The sequence below is a fragment of the Harpia harpyja genome, chromosome Z (genome assembly GCF_026419915.1).
Source record: "Harpia harpyja isolate bHarHar1 chromosome Z, bHarHar1 primary haplotype, whole genome shotgun sequence".
Taxonomy (NCBI): domain Eukaryota; kingdom Metazoa; phylum Chordata; class Aves; order Accipitriformes; family Accipitridae; genus Harpia; species Harpia harpyja.
The window spans coordinates 51756792-51777505 of record NC_068969.1 but is presented as its reverse complement, the minus strand read 5'-3'; the positions used below and the strand labels follow the sequence as shown (position 1 = coordinate 51777505).

At 47.0% G+C, this 20714-nt stretch overlaps 1 protein-coding gene across 2 annotated transcripts in view; it reads left to right on the top strand.

Moving 5' to 3' along the window:
- Positions 1 to 12185: 12185 nt before the first annotated feature.
- WDR36 (WD repeat domain 36) overlaps positions 12186 to 20714 on the top strand; it is a 38579-nt gene continuing 30050 nt past the window's right edge. The window contains exons 1-6 of one of the 2 annotated variants that reach the window (XM_052777184.1): positions 12186 to 12358; positions 13513 to 13540; positions 16446 to 16546; positions 17036 to 17153; positions 18043 to 18175; positions 19871 to 19925. In XM_052777184.1, coding sequence (XP_052633144.1) covers positions 12212 to 12358; positions 13513 to 13540; positions 16446 to 16546; positions 17036 to 17153; positions 18043 to 18175; positions 19871 to 19925 — 582 coding nt within the window. In that variant the 5' untranslated portion in view covers positions 12186 to 12211. Of the gene's footprint in view, positions 12359 to 13512; positions 13541 to 15550; positions 15671 to 16445; positions 16547 to 17035; positions 17154 to 18042; positions 18176 to 19870; positions 19926 to 20714 lie in introns of those variants that run through there. The other variant, XM_052777185.1, reaches the window with a different exon arrangement.

Genomic DNA, 20714 nt, shown 5'->3' with positions numbered 1-20714 from the left:
GGGACTGGCTCCCAGTTTCCTCCAGTCCCCGCTGCCTATAAGCTGGCACAGAGCAGCTGCAGTCAAACAAATATTTGGCTTTTAATTCCCTGCGGGTCAGGGCCCTACCATCCTTACGCGGTAAGGCTTCACACATCTCCTGTGGGGAAGGAGACAGAAAAAATCCCCATCATTTCCATTTCCTCTACCTATAACCTCCCTGTTGCCCAATTCATTTTGAGTGAAACAGCCCCCTCGGTCTGACAGCAGATGATGCAAGTTTACTCAGCAGTACGTCACACAGGTGTTTCTGTTACGTGGCCACCCGTCAGGCTGCATGCAGGCAGTCGGCAGCGTGCTGCCGCATGGCTCCCGTCACACTTCCCGTGGGTCCACAGGGATGAGGTTTCTGTCTTTCTGCAGGGAAGAACCTTCTCCCTAGCACTGTTTAAACAGAGACCTAAAGTCAAAGTCTCATTTTCCTGTCCATCCCACTTACTTCACAGCCTGCTTTGAATGCTGGGCACCTCCACCCTGCAGCTGTCAAGACTATGCACAGACCTGAGCTCTTCTTTGCCTGAGCTACCCCCTCTGCTAAATTAAACTTGTCTTGGGTTCAAGCTCTGTTTCGATGCTTCTACCACACACTGTTTCCTAATCACACAGAACTTAGGTGGGAAACGTTTTGCTCCAGTCAAGCCAGGTCTGCAACCAACCCACACCAGCAGCAGGTCTGAACTGGTGCTTTTCCACTTGAGAAGGGGTGTGAAAGCCATGGTGTCCCCTACCCTCAGCTCTTCACCCAGCCTGGCTTGTGTTAACAGATGGCATTGAGCAGAAAAATTAGAAGAAAGTTAAAGACAGAGAGATGGGAGACACTTGGGTTATCTGAAAGCAGGCTTGTGGACAGAGCAAGCAGAGGTGGCAGCAGGGCTGAGAGAGCGCATGGCTGCCTGCGGCCAGGCTGGGACACAGGGAGTAGCTCAGGGCTGGCAGGCAGGGACTGCACAGAGACGTGGTGCATGCCCAGGGACTGGCAGGGACATGAAACTTCAAACAGGAGGTAATATGTGAATAAGGTGAAATGGGTACACACATTTTACTGGACTCCAGCTTTGTTAGCTTCACACAAGGTACAGGTTACCTTATCCAATGTAATACTCTGGTGGCTTTTGAGATAGGTGTACCTTGAGCACACTACCAGGCCAGCTAGCAAAGGAAGTACCAGCAGGAGGGGGCTGGTTCTGGCGGGAGGCAAAAGCTCCATTTCCAGACTCCTGTCCCCTCAAGAGCGACGCCAAAGAAGCCACCACTTCTGGAGGTGAGGCACCAGCTCCTCACATCGCTGCTCTGGGCTCCAGGGTGGGTGGGAAGCACTGCTGCCCTCCCTAGGCAAAGGACAGGCAGCCTGCCTCTCTCTGCTGTTCGGCTGGGAGCGGAGGGAAGGAGCCATGAGCACAGGAACAAATAAATGAACTGCTGTGCTTTCAGCGCAGATATTCCTCCAAGTCTCTTAGGCTGACAAGTAGGGCCGTCCCAGACAGTGTCCTGTAAGGTGCTGCTATGTGCTGTAGCTTCCCTGGGCTGTCTTGAGACATGGGTCATTTGCAGCACCAGATGCAAATCCAAGGCCATGAGATGCACAGAGTCCCTGACATTATTTGGGATGTTATTAAGGAAGACTTCTGGGTAGAGGGCTTACTACAGGGACTGAGTATCCCTGGGATATGCAACAGCTGAGCAGCAGCATTGAGGATTGTAGTTCTGAGTGAAGGTACTTCAAAGCCAGGAGGAAAGTGAGAGTTAGACATCCTCTTGGTTCTAGTTAGCAGGAATTTCCATTTGCTTTCCCTGAGGCTGTACTACATCTATCTGTTACTCTACTCGGAGATCTTTCGTGGCAAAATACAATTCAGCATTATTTACATAGAGCACATTTCTGGCACATTGCTCTTTTTGAGTGCAAGGGAGGGAAAATTCAGCTAAATGCCAGGTTCCTTTAATAAAAAGTAAAGCATATTGCAGTTGGGTACGAAACTGATAAGGTGATTATGAAGAAGCTTAATTCTGACCATTTCTGTAGAAATACAACAGCTTAATCCCATTTTGATCTGAACCTTCCTGTACTGGCTAGACCTACTCCAGATTTTTACCGAATCAGCACAAAGGCACAAGCTTGTCAACACTGCACTTCAGTCAGGAATGGCAAGATAAGAAACTGGTTTGTACCAAACTGTTTGTAATATTAAGGTTATGTTGCTGCCCATAGTGAATGTGATATCTGCTTAATTTAGAGCTCATCTTCTCATTCAGTCACATGTGATTTAAATAATTTATTTTACTAATACCTGTGAGAAAAAAATCTTACAAGTTTATCTTTTTCTTTACAGTACCCTTTAATTACACTGATAATGTCAAATTCATAGCAGTGTTTGTCTGATTATATTCCTGTTAAACAGTGTGCAACTGAAATGTTCAGAAACGTTTTATAAAATCATCATTGCATAAAGCTAAAGTAAGCAACAAAGTGCACGGAAGAGCAAATATAAGAGAAGGAACAGGTTACTGTTGTCTTTTTAAAGATTATCAGTTGTGTATCAGAAAAATGAAATGTTATAAAGGATGTCCTTTCAGTTTCACTGCTTTCAACAGCGGTGAGACTGACTTTCTCAAGAATTCAGGGATTTTAATTCACCTTGCTGGATAAGGGCCCCAGGGTTTCTCCTTTGACAAACCATGTCAGTAATCCAGCTGGGTTTCTGCTGAAGGAATTCTTGGATGAGACAAACCCCAGATATTTGGTGAAATATTCCAAACGTAGGGAACTGATGTTTCCTGATCTTTGCTAGCTGGAAAATCTTCGACAATCCTAACTAAATGTGGCGGCTTCAAAGCTAGAGGTTGAAGGTGTCGTGGTTTAAGCCCAGCCAGCAACAAAGCACCACACAGCCGCTCGGTCGCTCCTCTCCCCCTGGCCCTGGTGGGATGAGGAGAAAATATAAAGAAAAGCTCTTGGGTTGAGACACAGACAGGGAGGGATCACTCACCAATTGTGGTCACGGGCAAAAAACACTCAACTTGAGGAAAAAAAAAATCAATTTAATTTACTACCAACCAAATCAAAACAAGGATAATGAGAGGTAAAACCAAATCTTAAAACACCTTCCCCCACCCCTCCCTCCTTCCCAGCTCAATGCCACTCCTGATTTTCTCTACCTCCTCCCCCACAGTGGCGCAGGGGGACGGGGAATGGGGGTTGGGGTCAGTTCATCACACCTTGTCTCTACTGCTCCTTCCTCCTTAGGGGGAGGACTCCTCACTCATCCCCTGCTCCAGCATGGGGTCACTCCCACGGGAGACAGTCCTTCATGAACTTCTCCGGCATGGGTCCTTTCCACAGGCTGCAGTTCTTCACAAACTGCTCCAAAGTGGGTCCTTGCTGCAGGCTGCAGTCCTTCAGGCACCAACGGCTCCAGCGCAGGCTTCCCACAGAGTCATGGCCTTCTTCAGGCACAGCCACCTGCTCCGGCGTGGGGTCCTCCCCAGGCTGCAGGTGGGCATCTGCTCCCCCGCTCCCCTCCATGGGCTGGGGGGGGACAGCCTGCCGTCTCACCACGGGCTGCAGGGGCATCCCCTCCTCCCCCGCTCCTCCTCCCCCTCCTTCTTCACTGACCTCGGTGTCTGCACAGGGGTTTCTCACACATTCCAATCTCCTCCCCCGCTGCAGGTTTTTTCACCCTTTTTCCACCGTCACTGATGGGCTCAGCCTGGGCCAGAGGCGGGTCTGACTTGGAGGCGGGGAAGCTTAGAGCAGCTTCTCACGGGAGCCATCCCTATAGCCCTCTCCACCACTACCAAAACCCTGCCACACAAACCCAAAACAGAAGGAGAAATCATTGAGGAGTAAAAGGTCAGCTGAGTTTTCTAACCCTGCTCTGGTGATTTTAAAAGTGTTTCTCATATGGTCAGGCATATACAGTTGTAATGACAACAAGTTGGTATCCAATTCTGATGCAAGGCAGATTCATTATACTCTAGCAGCATGCTGAGAGTTGTTCTGTTACTGGTTTGAAGTGATGTCTTCCATTTGTTCAGATTTTGCATGTACACTGGACTTGATCAAAGTACTTCCATATGTTTCTTTTCAATTTCTCCTTAAACACCACATTTCAAAGCATAGGGACAGTAAGTTACAGTGTAAGTACATTAAATTTGAGAGAGAAGAATAGAGGAGTTAAACTGGAGTACTACTGAAAGAAAGGGGTAAAAAAGATGGCAGCACTGTTGTAGTGACCATTCATTAACTCGGGAAATGCAGTCTACACCTCAGAGAATGTTAAACACATTAATAAGATATGAACATGCAAGGCTAAAGTACCTGAACAGCCTTAACTCAGGTGAGCTGAGAATCCCCAAAACCATGACATGGTTACAATTCTGGTATTTTAGCATTTGTGAACCAGAGTAGATGCAACTGATGTCTTAAGACATTTATTTATAACTTTTCATGGGCTCTCAAAAGATGAGGAGTAGGAGAAAGCAAGGGAGGATTTTGACAGCAGGTAGACTCTTTCTACCTAGCAAAGGTAAAAGCTTAAAAATAAGCATTTAAGGGTAGACTTGGAAAACGGTCAGGACTGGATAAGAATAGAAGGGTAAAAGACTCAGAGGCTGACACTGGAGATGTGGAGGCAGAAGTTGCTTGGACAGATGAAACGGAGACGACAAGAGAACAGGGGATGGCCATGGGTAGGACAGCAGGGGCAAATGTGTTTACCCCACAGATGGCAATCCCTTAAGGGCCTTAATATTAACCACAAGCGTGCTGAGTCTTTGCAGTCTTCTTCTGGCAATGAATCAGTGTGACTTCTACTGGGAATGTGTATTTTCTTCCTTCTAGCAACTGACCTGCACAGAGAATAACAGATCCCCACTGCTATGATTAGTCAGCCTCGGGCGAAAGGACCTCAGCTGGGAGTCTGGATGCTGTTAAAGCAAGGTGGCCATCAGTCTGGCTCCTGGTGGTGAAGTTTCTCTTCCTGATGGGTGTTTGCTTTCCTAAAGAGCCAGGAAGTTAATTCTGGAAACAAATCGTCCTGAGAATAATGTTAACATCTGTATGAAGTTCTTAAAAGAAAGGATGTGCCAGCTATCGATGTTGTGGGATGTAGACGCTTTAGTGTACAAATCTGGGGTTTTCTATGTACCATGTAGAAGCCACCAGCATTGAGACGTTTGGGAGAAAGGTATTCTGTATTCATCTCAGGACCCATGTGCCTGAGTCTTGCTGATGTGCTGATGCTCTAGTCAGCAGCTTCCCAAATAAATACCATCAACATGGCCTATTAGATCAAAAGGGTTAGATTTTTTTCCAGTAATGGAGACATACTCCGGTGTTTTGCTGACATGTCTTTTGATCTCTGGGAGAAGCTGAGGAGTACCAAAGGCAACAGGTGCTACACTCTCTCAGAGCTGTTTTGTTCATTGCTAGCCACCAGCCTGCCTTAGGTGCTCCTGACAGGGATACACACACCTCTTCCAAGTGGCATGTGGAGGTCATCACCAGCATTCAGCTGCTGCTTGTGTTCAAGAAGGTAAGCTCCTAAACACATGTAGGGACAACCAGCCAGGCTTGTGGGGGGGGGACTGGGAAGAGCAGGGTCCAGGCATCAGATTGGAATGCGGAGAAAAACATGGCCAACACTTTGAATTTCCATTATGTTGGAAATTACAATACTTAAAAAAAAAATGTTTACATCATTTTCTGAAATAAAACTGTTTTATCAAAAACATATGAAAAAATGTAAGGCTGTTGAGCTTTCACCCCCACGCCCTGTGCATGAAGGTTATCTCTAACATCGTCTTCAGCTTTGCTCAAGTACAGGTTTCTTGTCAGTGACATTCACACACCCAAGCTGCTACAGGCAGGGCATTTTTGGTTAGCTGGCTGGATGCTGTCACCAGCAATTAGACAGTGCTGGGCACCACAGAACTGTGCAGTGCCTTCTGCACCTGCGGAGGGGCCAGCAGGGAACTCTTCAGCCACAGCCTGATCCATGAAAACGGAAAGCTGAGTGGTGTGTACCCAGGCAGATGGAGGATCTCCTGCATGTGTGGCTGCGAGGAAGGGTGGGCAGGTCACAGACAGGCTGTGTGCATTTGTCTTGCCCTGGGGCAGCCTGTGCTGGGCACTGGGGCTGTGACATACACTGTGCATGTCCTCAACCACCGACTCACTTCCTTCCCATCTCCCCAGCTTCCCCCAGGTTATCACCGTCTGCACCCAACTCTCCTTTCCCAGTACATAATTTCATAATTTAAGAAATTCCCAAATCCTACATATCCAAAGTATGATTATATTAAATATCCTGGATATGACAGCATTTCCATATCAGTGAGGTATTTTAGGAAGGAATATATTGCTCACGTGTTAAAAAAAAAAGCTTTAAGGTTTGACTTTCAGCTACATGTACCAAGATGTAACAATCAAAAATTCTCAGCAAATACAAGTCGAACTGACAAATTATAATGTCAGTAATATAATAATATTGACCAGAAATGTCTACCAAAGTCAGTGACTTCTTGTTGGCTTCAGACTCTTCCTCTCCTGGTGAGGGCTGGCAGCAGTCCCACCCACACAGATACCATCTCGACCTGCAGCGAAATAGCAACAGCTATTTCTCAATCTCATCTTTCTGCTACTCAAGCATGGTCACAGATGCGAGGTCTTCAAGGCAACCAGGCAGCAGGGATTAGGGAAGAAAGTAGATGTGCTGTAAGTATAAAGCTCCATCAGAAAAATGCCTCTTGTCACGAGTTATTTCTCATAATGGAAACCACTTCCAAATCCCTCAAATTCAGCCAGCTGCTGTCAGAAGTGAGGCCTCAGCATTCTTACAGCTGGAGCAAGTAAAAGTTAAAAGTTTTGAATTGCTGTAGTTATAAAAAATGGAGAGATTTTTCTAAATTCCTCTTCCCCCCCCGACCCCACCCCAGTACATACATTAGTAATTGAACCTGTATCTCTGAAGAAGTTAAAATAGAAAAAACTTTAAAAAATATTCATCATAATTTGCCATTTCTGAGGTTACTGCTGGGTGGAAATTAGACACTAGCAAGTTGTTGACAGGTACTGTTTATTCAGAGAACTTCTCCCATACAAAAAAACGATTAAAGAAAAAGTCAGTTAATTCCTTTTTTCTTAATAATCTTTCATTTAACCTTACTTACAAGCCTGGTTTGAATGTCAAATTGTCTTTTATAACCATATACATTTCTGCTTCCTTTAAAAAAACCATGTTTCGTTTGCTGACCTGATTATATCGCCAGTGTCTGCTGCAACTTTGTTCTACTGCTATCTGCAGAGACACAACTTCAGAAATAAAAACGTGCATATTAACAGTGATGGAAAATAATTTCAACCCAGTGTTATTTGCATTAAAACAAATGGTACCCTTTACCTATACACAGGATTACTATGTCGTGTTTAGTAAGGACAAATAAACATCTTTGTTTAACTATGCACAGGGTTGTTGTATCCTGTTCAGTAAAGACAAATGAATAGTGGAAGGTAAAAAAGAACATGTTCATGGTCCTGAATTCCTTCCTTAGGTCAGTATTACACTGAATTCATGGCAGAGACAGACTTTTTGTCAGTTATGCTGCTGGTTTTCAGGAGTACAATAAAACTCACCTAAAGTGACTTCCTTTATGCTAGGGTGCACCTTTGTTTATGCAACTGTAAAACGAGAAACAAAAAACTATTTAGATTAATTGTATTTTTATTAACTTACTAACTTTTATGAAGCCCTTCAGCAACTTCAGACAAAAAGCCCCAGAGAAAGATGAAGGCACACGACTTTGGAAGGTAAGACAACTCCAACAGCTTCTGGAATATGAGAACAAGACATCCTTTAGGAAACAGGGACTTTCTTGGTTGGTTTGGCAACGCTGGTAGAGTGATGAAGGGAAGCACCCGGATCAGACTCCCTCAAGGGCTAAGGGCTACCCGAGCTCGGCTAAAGAGCAGCGCACCTGCTCTGCAACTGCATCTCAATTAGTGCAATTAAGGCATCGATTTTAAAACGTCGGGTTTGACTAGAATTAGATTTATGTGTATCCACACACGCCAGTCACAGGACCGATGCCACGCTTCGAGCCAGTGACCGGCAGCTCTCGGCAGCGAAGCCAGCGAACGGCCGTGCCGTGCCCCGCTCTGCGCCCCCCCGGACGGGGCCGGGCGCCCCATCGCCCCGCTCCCAGCCCCCGAAGGCTAGCCTGCGAGGTGAAGGGCGGGAAGAGAAAAAGACGGAGAGAAGGGAGAGATCCGGGACGAGGGCGGGGGGGAACCCGCTCAAGCGGGCAGGCACGCAGCGTTGACTAATCTGCCTTGGCTCGTCCCCGCGCAGCTGGCCGAAAAAGCCCTTTCTCCCGCGGCGGTGGCAGTCCTCCTGGGTTTCCCTAATGATGCATGCCGGAGAAGCATTCCCCGAAACCGAACGCGAACTTTCTCTGACAATAAGCTGAGGCTGGGCTTAAAGCCTCCGCAGCCGTGCCTGCGCGGGACGGCTGGGCTGGGCTGGGCTGGACTGGGCTCGGCGAACCGCTTTCGCGGGACCAGGGAGTACCTGGTGGGGACCGTGGCAGAGGCGTCGGTGCCTGCCGCCGCCCTCGGAGAAGGGGATCCGGAGGCCTCTCGGGGCGAGGGAGGCAGTGGGGCCATACCTCCTCTAGCCAGCCTTCCCCGCCACCCCGGGCATCCCGGTTGCCAGCTCCCGGCGCAGCCTGGCCCCCGACGTCCCGGGCATCTCGGTGCCCGGCGCAGCCGGCTGCCGTGTCAGCTAGGCTGTCCCCACGGCAGAGCAAGTGTCCCTCGTCTGCACTCCCCGCAGCCTGCGCAAGCGAAGGGGCTCCCCAGGGAAAGCCGTTTGTAAGGTAAAAAGTTCACCTTCGAGAGGAAGAGAGAGAAAGAGAAGAGAAGAGAAGAGAAGAGAAAAGAGAAGAGAAGAGAAGAGAAGAGAAGAAAAGAAAAGAAGAAAAGAAAAGAAAAGAAAAGAAAAGAAAAGAAAAGAAAAGAAAAGAAAAGAAAAGAAAAGAAAAGAAAAGAAAAGAAAAGAAAAGAAAAGAAAAGAAAAGAAAAGAAAAGAAAAGAAAAGAAAAGAAAAGAAAAGAAAAGAAAAGAAAAGAGCTGTAGGCGGCACAGGGAAATGACCACCACCCGCAACCCACTCCCGCGCTAGCGTGTTAAAACGATGCACGAGTGATGCCCCTGCGACCTCAGCACGGCGGGCATGAGCGTCCACGCAGGGCAATCCATCTGCAAGTGCCCTGAGGGGTTTCGCCTCGCCTTTGAGAGAAAATTGCGTGTTACTGCAATAGTCTACGCTGAAGGTGGACCCCACGCAGTTGCGAGGAGGGCTATTCACACTTGTTTCATGCAAGATCGGCTGTTGTGGAGGTTTTTGTTTTCTTTTGTTTTGTTTTGGGTTTGAATGCTGCGTGTGATTATTATTTATTATCCCAGTTTTCTTTTCGAATTAGTGACACAGCTTCAAGTCTGAATAAGTGTTATTTACAGTTCTGGAAAGAGGTGCATGAGACGTCCAAATGAGTCCCGGTTATGGAATTGGAAACCTTCATTTCCGTAGGCGTACAGGTACATATATGAAGCCAGCGACGATCTGAAGCCCAGCAGGAGAAAAACAACGTGTAAAGACACCATGGATAATCACAAGGGTAACCAACCAGTTTTTCTAGTGCTTCCGAAGCACCAGCATCCCTGTCTTCAGACCTGTCCTCCGTGCCTTGTCGGGTCACGTAGCGGTGCAGGAGAATTAACCTTTGGCTTTTTCTTACACAGTCTTTTGTGGCTTGGTCATCTTTCTTCAGATCGCCGACTTACCGCGGGGATCCACCTACAATTTCAGCCTCTGTAACCACGACGAGATACAAGAGGATCTCCTAAACGTTTTGGATCCAGACATGACCTTTAAAAAAGAGGTTGGTGGTTTCTCTGGTGGCATCGGAGGGAAACTGTCGGGACGGCACTGCCTCCACGATTTTACCCTTGACCGCCGGCAGCTACTTTCTGAAAATCTCGATTAGCAAGCCGGGAGTTGGCTAGTGTAGTAAACCGGCGCCTGTGAAACAGGACGGGAAGTTATCTCCTACTCTCCTCCGGCGACCTTCCTAAAATGTGCTTCGCTGAAGCTGGGACTGGCAGGGACGGAGAGCAGGAGCCCGGGCGGCTGCTGCCAGAGCGCTACCCGACTCTTCCCGGCGCCTTGCAGACCCCGTAGGACTGAAAGTCGCTTGTGTAATGCTTCACCGACGCTGAAGATGGTGTCACGGTTGCAAAGGTGATAAGTGGTTTAGAAGCTACGCGGATGGTTCGCACGCGCAGCCGGCGCTTAGCGGAAAGATCAGGCGGCGGCTTGCGGGGCGGCACGCCGTGCGAGCGGACCTGCCGCCGGACCGGGCGGAGCAGTCCAGCGCAACCCAGCACCCCCTGCCTCGCACCGCCGCCGCCCGACTCCCGCCGCCGCCCGCAGCCTGCGCGGCCCCGGGGGGGGGGACGGGGGGCGGCGCAGACCGGCGGCGCGCCGAGGCGTGGAGACGCCTGTGACGGGGTGTCCGAGGCGGGCTGGCAGCCGGCGCCGGCGGCGCCGGGGTCCGTGGCTTTAACGAGCATCCCCTGTTGTTGTTTCCCTCCAGGAGCTACAACTCGATTTTCACACCTGCGAGGACGCGCCTTCCCCGCCGGCGGGCCCGCAGCAGTCCGAGGTTCGCCCGGGTGCACGCATCCTCCGGCGGCTAGGTGTCATTCCCTCTCCATGGAGGAAAAAAAAAAAAGGGTGTAGGAAGGAGGAGGAGGGAAGGGGAAAAGGGTGGAAAAAGAGGGGGAAAGGGGGGGGAGAGGAAGAAAGGGGGGAGAAGGGAAAAAAAACGGGGGGAAAGGGAGAAAAAGGGGGGAAAGCGGGGAGAAAGGGGCGGGGATGGGGAGCGAGAGCGGAGAAGGGGCGGGCGGGCGGGCAGCCTTCTTTTAAGGATGCTTGGGGAGGCGCCGAAGGGAGAGGGGGGCTGCGGGCTGACGGCTCCGCCGGGGCCGGGGCCGGGGCCGGGGCCGTGACCGTGACCGTCCATCTGCCCGCAGGGCTCCCGGCGGGCGGAGCGGGCGGGTCGCCTGCTGGAGTGCGTCCTGGAGAGGGCGCGGGGCTGCGGCGAGCGGCCGCCGCTGTGGCGGAGCACCCTCTTCGTCCTGCAGCGGCACTGCCCCGGCTACCGGCCGCCACAGGTGGGTGCAGGTGCGGGGCGGCGGGGCAGCCCTGCCGCGGGAAGGCCCGGGGGCGGCGGCCGGACGCTAACGCGTGTGCGGTGGCAGGGCGCCGCGGCCGGGGAGGCGAGCCGAGGCCCGTGCGACGAGAGCAAGGCCCGGGAGCTGATGGCGGTGTGGAGAAGCTACTTCAATTTGGGATAGGTGGCTTTTGGGGGGTGGCATCTTTTTTTTTTCCCCCTTCCACCGGACTTTGCTGAGTATTTATTGTCCGCCGTGCAGTCATCGCAACGAAATCATCCCGCGGGTTGGTTTTTTTTTTTTTCTTAATGTAATTTATTAAAAAAAAACAAACAAAAAAAAAAAGAAAAGAAGAGACCACCTTCGGACGTAAAGTACAGAGGTTGTTCGCGCGGGTGGCCGGAGCGCGCCGCGGCCCCGCCGGGATGCGCCGCTGGAGGCTGGCTGACCGAGCGCTGGGCTGCGCTGCCTTGCTGCGTGCCTCCGCGGCGGGGTGCCCCGCAGCCAGGGCCTGAGCCGGGCCTGGCGCTTTGTGAGGGGAAAGTGGGGACGGAAAGAAGAATAAAAAGAAAAAGCCGAGCAGCGGTGGCTGCGGGGAGTGTCTGTAGAGGCCCCTGGCGGCCGCCGCGGGGCCCGGGGGAGGGGGGGGAGGGGGTCGCCTGGCACCGCGCCCGCCGGGTTGGCGGCACTGACACTCCCCTCCGCCCCTCGCCGGGCAAACCCGCGTCCGGATCGGAGCAGTGGAGCAACGTCCCCGCCGGCTGGGCGCCGGCCCCGGCCCCGGAACCGGGGCGGCCGCGGGGACCGCTTTCGGCGGGGACCGCTTTCGGCGGCGCACGCCGGGGCGGTGAGGGGAAGGAGCGTCGGGCGGGCTGGCCGGAAGCGGGGGGGAGGGGGACGCTTCCTGCGAGCGGACGGCAAGCGCGTGCCGCCGGAGCGATGGCGGGGGAGGGCGGCAGGCTGTTCGCCGGCTTCCGCGTGCTCGGCCGCTTCAGCGGCCACGTCCCGCACGTCCTGCGCTACCACGGCCGCCACCGCGAGTTCTACCTTGCCACCGCCGTCGGCCGCAGCGTCCACACCTACAACGTGAGTACGCGCCCACCCCCCCCATCCCCCCTCCGCCGGGCCGCTGGCCGGCCTTGGGGAGGCCGGGGCCGCGCGGGGCGAGCCGTCCGGGTGCGGGTCAGGGCCGGGCCGCCGCGCCTCTTTCCTCGCCTCCAACCCGCCCCATCCCCCGGCTCCCCAGTCGTGAGGCGGGAGCATGCGAGGAGGGCCCCGGGAGCGGGCCTCGGCGGCAGGCGGAGCTGCTCGCCGGCGGGTGGCTGGGAGGAGGGCAGGCTGCTGGCTAAAGAGGCCAGAACGGGCTCGCTTAGCCGCGTGGGCGGCCCTGGAGGGTGTCTGTGTGTGTGTGCCCTGGCGGTGCGGCACAGCCCCCCCGTCGGATGGAGGCGCTTTTCCTTCTTCGCTAGATACACTAAAGCTCAGTCGCGGTTTGGGTAGCTGCGGCTTAGTGTTTGAGGGCTGCAACTTTGGGCGACAGTCCATTAGATCGTATTAAAACATCCCTTGCACGCAAACAGATGTGCATAATTCAGTTCTGCAAGATGTAGGCCCGTGATACTGACTCTCTTCTCGCTGTATGATAAAAGCAGTTTCAGTGTAGAGAAACAGTAACAAAACAGAACTGAATCAAGCAAGTACAGTGAACAGCAGAGTGCAGACGGCGTAGACCTTCCTGTGCCTTTATGGTAGTCTTTTAGAGTTCAGTCCTCTCGATCTTCTCCACAGACTTTGAACTAAAATAGTAACGATCATCACTGGGCAAAGATGACTGTAACTGAAGCAAACTCTGTGAACGGAGATAAGATAATAACATAGTGTGTTTGTAGTGGAAATAAAGTAGAAGCAGAGACAATGTGAAAACAAATTTGCCCAAGCTCTGCAAGGTGTCTAAACATGTGCTAAGTTTCCCATGCTGCCTTAGGGTAAAGTACATAAAGAAGCATAACTTACTGTTGCTGAATGGTTGTCTTTCAGCAAATATATTGTCCCGTTCCTTTTGACTTGCTATCTGTGGGCTTTCCTGTCGATACTGTTGTAAACTAAGATGAATAATTTTTCTGTCTTGTGAGGCATGCAAATTCCTTATCCAGGTTGGTTCCTAGAATTTTGAATTTCTGTTTATAGCAAATTCATTGCAACCAATCACTAAAAATGCCTTTTTAACGTTTTCGTTGCAGGTGAAGAAACTTGGTATTGTTGCTGTGAGTAAGTATGCGCAGATTGTTCATGTCTGGGTGTTTGGGGTTTTTTTTGGTAACACATCTGGCATCTGCACTTGATTCTCAACTCAAAAATGGAAAATTAATTGTGTGTACTAGTATCTACACTGAAATATGTTGAAAGAAGTCTCAGAAATATCAGATATCAATCTGGAAATAAGACTGCTGTTGCAACTGTAACTTAGTTCTCTTAGGGATATACCTTGTGAACCTCCTGTCCTTGTCATCTTGTTCTTCCAAGAACACCCCTAGGCCTTAAGGAGTGAGCAGTGAATAAAGCTATTAATTCCAGATCCCTTTTTTTGTTGTTTTTGTTGTTACTAGAAGGCTGTGTTACAGGAGGAAAACAATTAAAGGAACAGAACAGGTGTGGATGGGACTAGAAGTCTTCAGGGAGTGTGAAAAACCGGCTGGACCGCTGGATACGAAGCATGTGAATTGATGGCTTGCCATCCAGTTGGCAGCTGATAACAAAGCATAGCACTCTAGGTGTCAACAGCAGGGCCCATGTTGTTCAGCACCTTCACCAACAGCCTGGGTGATGAGGTGGCATGCATTCTCAGTAAAAATTTGTAGACAATACTATGTTAGGAGGAGTAGCTGACATCTCAGAGTGGCAGAGCTTCAGTCTGGAGAGGTGTTGCAAAACGCTAGGCCTGGGCCAACAGAAACCCCGCCAGGTTCAGCGAGGGCAAGTGCAGAATCCTGCACCTGGGACAGAACAAGCCGGGAACTGACTGGCTGCGTGGCATCTTGCTGAAAGGGAGCTGGGGCTGTGCTGGTGCCAAGTTGAACATGGACCAACAATGCAGTAACTGTGGATAAGGCAAGCCGTGTACTGAGCTGTGTTAGGAGTGCGGCCAGCAGATCAGGGAAAGCTGTTATTCTCCTGTACTTTGTGCTGGTGAGGCCATACCTGGACTGCAATACCTGGTTAGTGTGGTTCTCCCCCTCCCACCACTCCCCTCTCTGGTTTCAGGAGGGATGCTCAGGAACGGGGGAGTGTCAGGGGCCTACAGCACACAGTATGAGAAGAGTCATTGATGTAACGGGATTTGTTCAGTCTTGCAAAGGGAAAAGCATGGGGCGACCTAGAGGCAGCCTGTCATCTGAAGGGCAGCTACAAAGATGACGGAGCTGAATTTGTGGTGGTAATGGTAGACAGAGTAACAAGGGGCAACAGCCACAGATTGCAGTTGGAGAGGGTTGCAGTGGAGGTGAGGAAAAATGGCCCTAAGAGGGAACTGTAGTACAGTGTAGAGCTTGAGCGATCTCCTTCCCCAGAAGTTTTCAAGACTCAAGTGGGCATAGCTGCAGTTAACCTGATCCAGTACTGGTGATAATCCAGCTATGGGAGGAGCTGGGTGGCAGGTTGAACTACATGATTTCCAAAGGTCCCTTCCAGCCAGCATTTAGATGATTCAGTGAGATACATGCTGTCTTGAAAAGCAGCTTTTTTACTTCAGTAAACCACAAAGTTTTTACACAGACCTCATAAAGCAAAATATTCTTCATTAACAGAGCACATATAAATTTGAGAATAAATAACTGTCACACAAATTGAATAGTGACAGCTGTAAACACATTAATGTAACTTCTGTTTTCAGCTTACAAAATCGTAAAAACATTGCATGTTCTGTGAAATCCTTTTTGGTGGGCTACATCTTCTAACAGACCTAGTCATTTAAGCTTTCTGAGAAATTGAGATGTTTACATACAAAATTGTGATTGAAAAAATAAATGATGTGCCCCTCAGTGCGGTGTTGTTGGTTTATTGATGTTATGTGGTTAGTGCTCTGAACTTTTTGATTGGGGTATGCCTAAAACTGTCTTGGCCTAAGCAGACTCACATACAACTCATGTTGAGTACCAGGTACCTGTAATCTGATTACAGACCTAAATCACTTCAGAGGCTCTATGGGAAGATGTCTAACGTGTTCAAACAAATGAAATCTCTCATAAAGTGCAACCTTTTTTATCTTCTTAGTTTAGTTCTTCCCACTGAAGCTGTGCTGCAGAACAGCAAAGCGTACAGGATTCTTTCTGATAATAATTCATAATACAAAGCAACATTGTGGGGAGGGCTGCTGTGTGATCATCTAAGTTTGTACCATAGGTACGTTCCTACAGTGACTGATTTTTGATCTGGTGTTTCTCTGTACAATTCTTAAGCTCTGTGATTTGCATTTTTCTATTTCCGTAGATTGAGAGTATTTTTCCCTAGAGTATGTTTCGCAGTTTTCTACCTTTTGGGACCACACCAGCAGCTTCTCAGTGTGGTCTGGAGCTTTGACTCTTACCATTTGAGCTAGTAAAGTCGTAGATCACAATAGTAGATACTCTTTCTGAACCAGTCACAAGGTGGGAGGTGAGATGTATTCTTAGAGCAGTAGATTCCCCGTGTCTTTAGCTGTAATTGGGGAACAGTTGCAGGAGTGGGTCACTAGCTTCCAGGTCTGCAGAATGGCTTAACCTAATAGGCATTGCTAATTCTGAGATTTGTTGTCTGTGTTTCCAGTCCAGTGGGCTGAGGGGGATCTGACAGTCTCCAGAAGTGTTATATTGGGATAACTTCTTCATAAGCCCTCACGAAGCTAACGCGAGCCTTTACTTACAGTGATAATTCAGTAATTTATTATTCACTGTTTTTCAAAAGAACCGCCTTATGATCTGTGAGTCTGATGTTACTCATGTTTTTGTTACTGATGTGATGTTATTTATGGTAATGCTTGCATTCATCTGAAATGTGTGCATTTCTCTAAGAAATTCAACAGAACATTCAACAGGAGAGCTTTCTTGGTGGGTCACCATGATAAATAAATGCACTGTCAGGCTTTCTCTCTTGTTACGAACCTGGAACTTGTTGAACTTTTCTTCTGTTTGATTAACAGGTAATGCTTTGCCACAAGACATTACATGTTTGGCAGCAGACCGCATGTTGGTATTTGCTTCGTACGACAATATTCTCCATGCTTTTGCCAGGAACAAAGAGGTTTTTTATTACTTATTACTACAAAACAGTTGTGTAGTGTTTGTGTTTTCAAGACACTTAATTTTCTACAAATATCTATTTTTGTAGATGTTTATTTGTGTACTTCAAATGTAGGGAAGCAAAAACTGTAGAAGGAGGAATAAAAAGCTTAAAATATGAGAATGTAAGAGCAAATTCTGCAATGGCTGATCTGTGTTTTATGTATTAATTATAATAAGTAGTTAAAGATCAAAAATAAATCGTTAATTCATGTATATTAAATGAATTAAAATTAAACTAAATAATTAAAAATACTTAGTTACGATATTTTTGCCAACAGTTTTAAATATCAGAGAAAATTACCTATCTTCCACTTAAAGTTGTGTGACCTTTCCATGTATTTTATTTAAACTTGTTGCTGACTTGTGTTAGCAGTCCTCAAGTACTATGTTAGCATGATATGCTACATGAACAGCATATATTGAAAACATTTCTATCTTGAAACTCTAGGTGGTTCATACCTATGAAGGTCACAAGGCAAGAATACACCTTCTGCAGCCTTTTGGTGATCATGTTATCTCTGTGGATGTTGATAATGTTCTTATTGTCTGGGATATACAGTCAGAAGGTGAGAGACACTTTATTTTTGTTATTACTTTATAAGACAGCATTGTTAAACAGTAATTTTTAAAAAGGGGTTTTTTTAAATGTGCATGTTCAGAAGTAGTTTGTTCTTAAAAAAGGAAGAAAAATGATTAAATGATAGCGCTACTTAAACGGCAATCTGAAGTCCTAATCCTACAATAATTTTTCATGAATGGATCTGGCACCACATGTAGAGACCCAGTAAGGTTCCATATAGGCCTAAAAAGATATGCTTTTACAGAAATTGCATTTTAGTGTTCCATTTTCTGGTGAAGACTGTGGTACAGCAGCTTTGGCACTGACTCTGAAATCCTGTAGTTCCTTGATACTTACTAGTCTGGGTAAGACTAAATTCTTACGAATGATCTTTTGATTGTGTCAGCGTTTTCTCATGCCACTGTAAAGTGCCTTACGAAATCCTGCTTCAGTGCCCTGGATTTTTTTCTTTAGAAAGCATTCTCATGGGCGTCACCAATGTCATTCCCTGGATGCTGGGTCTTGAAAGTGGCTGCAGACAGGCTTTAGAGATTTGAAGTTGCTATAACAAACAAAAAGCATGCTAATCAGGTGAGGTGTTTTGCTCAGGCAGGAGCAGGAATCCTTCAGAAAGATATAAATCACTACACTTTTGCCAGCATTGTTGTGCTAGGTAGGCTTATAGGAAAAAATATACCTTCAAGCCAACAGATGTTATAACGTAAACAAGTTTAGTCTGTCCTGTTACACATTAGCTAATCCTTTAATGCAAGAAACACCAGTTACGGGATTTGTACAGAGTAAACGTCAGTTCTGCCTTTACATTTGCCAAGGGATGGCAAGCCTGCAGATTTGTACGAATAGCCACACTAACAGTGTTTCTTACTTTTTTGCAGAGGAGTATCTTCAAGTGGATTTTGATAAGGCCACTTTTGCAGTTTCTGCAGTTCTGCATCCCAGCACCTATTTGAATAAAATTCTCCTTGGGAGTGAACAAGGGAGCTTGCAGCTATGGAATATAAGATCCAAGTAAGATTCTTAATAACTTGGGCATACTTCATGCTGCAAGCAGTTTCACATGCAACAAATAATACTTTTAAGTACAGTAGGTTTTGAACATGGAATCTTTTACTGAGTCCTTTGGCACAAGTTTTCAGTTGGTCTACCTCCAGGAACAAAGTATGCTGCTGCTCCCTGAATGCTGATGCCTTTCAAGTTGCGTGTTGTTTACTCTCCCTGCAAAATGTTGGGGATTGTTCAGGAGTTTGGTGTTTTTTTTTTTTTTTAATTTCTTGGAATCACATACTTTTCCCATGAAAATAATTAAAATAATAGTAAATGCATGTTCAGGCCTTCTGCCTCCCTTCTTACAAGCTCAGTTTTTTGGTGGTTGTGGGTCCAAGGAAGTGCTGGCAGGTAGTGTGGAGGTAATTACTAGCATTTGATCCTTACACTCAAGTAAGAGGTGTGTAGACATGTAGTTGTTCCTGAGCACGTCCCAACAGAGCATCATCCATAATGGCAGTATTTCATGCCTACCATGATCAGCTGCTTTTCTAACTTGTAAAAGTTACAGCTACAGTTAAATTCCCTGCATGTTAATGTGCATACTGCAAGTAGGTGTTAAGTCAACTTGAGCAGTTCAGTGTTTTATTCTCATAACTACTGTATATTTTCAATGATATCGCTGCTAATTTTTTTGTTCCATATTCTAAGGTTTTGGAGGTGCCGTATATGCTGTGCTATATAAATCAGGAAGTAGGAATAACCTAAAAATACAGAAAAGTAAATGTCTCTACTTACAGTAGTCTTATGTCTCTTCAACGCCTGTTGCAGCATCTGAGATGCAATACATCCTAGATGACAAAAAGTCTTCCTTAGATGGCTTAGTTTCTTTTAATTGTGTGAAAACTTACAGGGCTGTTACTGCTGTTTTAGCAATGTTGTTGGTTTAAGCACTTTCTATTTTTTGACTGTTTGTTCCCTACATAGATTATTTTGTAGATAGGTATGGGCACAATTAGACAAAAAAATGAATTGGAAGAACTGAGGGGAAAGTCTGATGGTCTCTGGCAAGAAAGGACAGTGAGAGGTGGTAACACGTGGCTGCTAGCAGTCTTTTAAGAATGACAGCCTCTATCTGTGGTGATGGAATAATTTTTTAATCATGTCTGTTATTAAATACCGTCTTCATAATTTCGCCTTTAAGTACTGCATGACTGCCTTGTTGGTGAACAGTCCTGCTTCACATTTAGGCTGTTACCATTTCTGAAAGAAACAAGATGAGGTGTGCTTGTAATATGTGTTAGTGTCTTCATTTAGGGAAGGTACTCTGCAAATGAAGGATTTGTTTTTTAGTAGAAGTTAGACCAAGAGTGGCTTTTTATGTTGATGTTAAGAATTCTGAAAAGGTGTTCAGAGCAGAAATATATGGGGAGCAACTGGTGGAGCATGGGTCTTCCTCCCTATTCGTGTTATGTAATTATGTCACCTTTTAGGTATTAATGCATGACACTAACTTGTTCAATAAAATGTAACCATAAGTTTTATTCTTAACCTCACTTACTAGTATTACAGGTTTTTTTTTTTTCCTTTTAACTGATTTATAAGGACAGAAGGCTGGTGTGCTTTCCTGTGTAAGTGCATATAAAGCATCCACTTTGTTGTGAAAAATCTCCAAGGGTTAATTGATTTATGTTTTTTGTTTGTTTGTTTGTTTTCCAGCAAACTCTTATACTCGTTTCCAGGATGGCACTTAGCGGTCACAACTCTTGAACAAGTTAGTATTTTTGGTATCTTATTTTCTCACATAACTGGTCAAGAATAGCAGGCAGAATATCCTTGCTTAAAATTACAGCAATGAAGATGACTTGTATTCTCTCAGGTAATTTTAATAACCCTCTCTTGAGCATTTTAGGCATTGAAGAGAGGTAGACTTGGAGGTTTATTATCTGCCCTTCCTCTAGTCCTAGTTCCATTTAATTTAGCATCTTAGCTATTTGGTGTTCATCACATCTGTAGCGTTTATTCACTGAATGATGTAATGAATCCACAGAAACGGTTTGTTTGAAAGATGCATGTGTGTTGTGTAACTTATGTTACACTGGTAGCTTTTTGCTAAATTTATTTTGCTTTGGAGGTTACTAAAATGTAGATTTTGCTGATTCAAGAAAATATTTTGTAATTTTATTTGCTGTATTTTTGTAGATATAAAACTTAATTGAACGTATTCGTAGCATTGATGACAACTTTGAAAATGGTGTGCAGTTGTCCTGGATAAAACTTGTAAATATGGGGGTCTGTGGCAGGGTATGTGTATAATGACCTGCCAGAACTACTGAAAACTTAGTGAGGTGTTTTTCAAAGGAGTTCCAGCTTCTGGAAGCAGAATTGTTTCATCCAATGGAGACTAAGCACAAAATCTTGCATCTCTCATTTTTTGTGCGTTAAGGTAATATAGATGTCATGTGAGATGCCTTATTTGTTTCTTTTCTATTTGTCCTGGACTTATATACATTGTCTTGTATGTATTGTTATTAGTAGTGTAGCAGCAAGCTTTTCCTTTTTC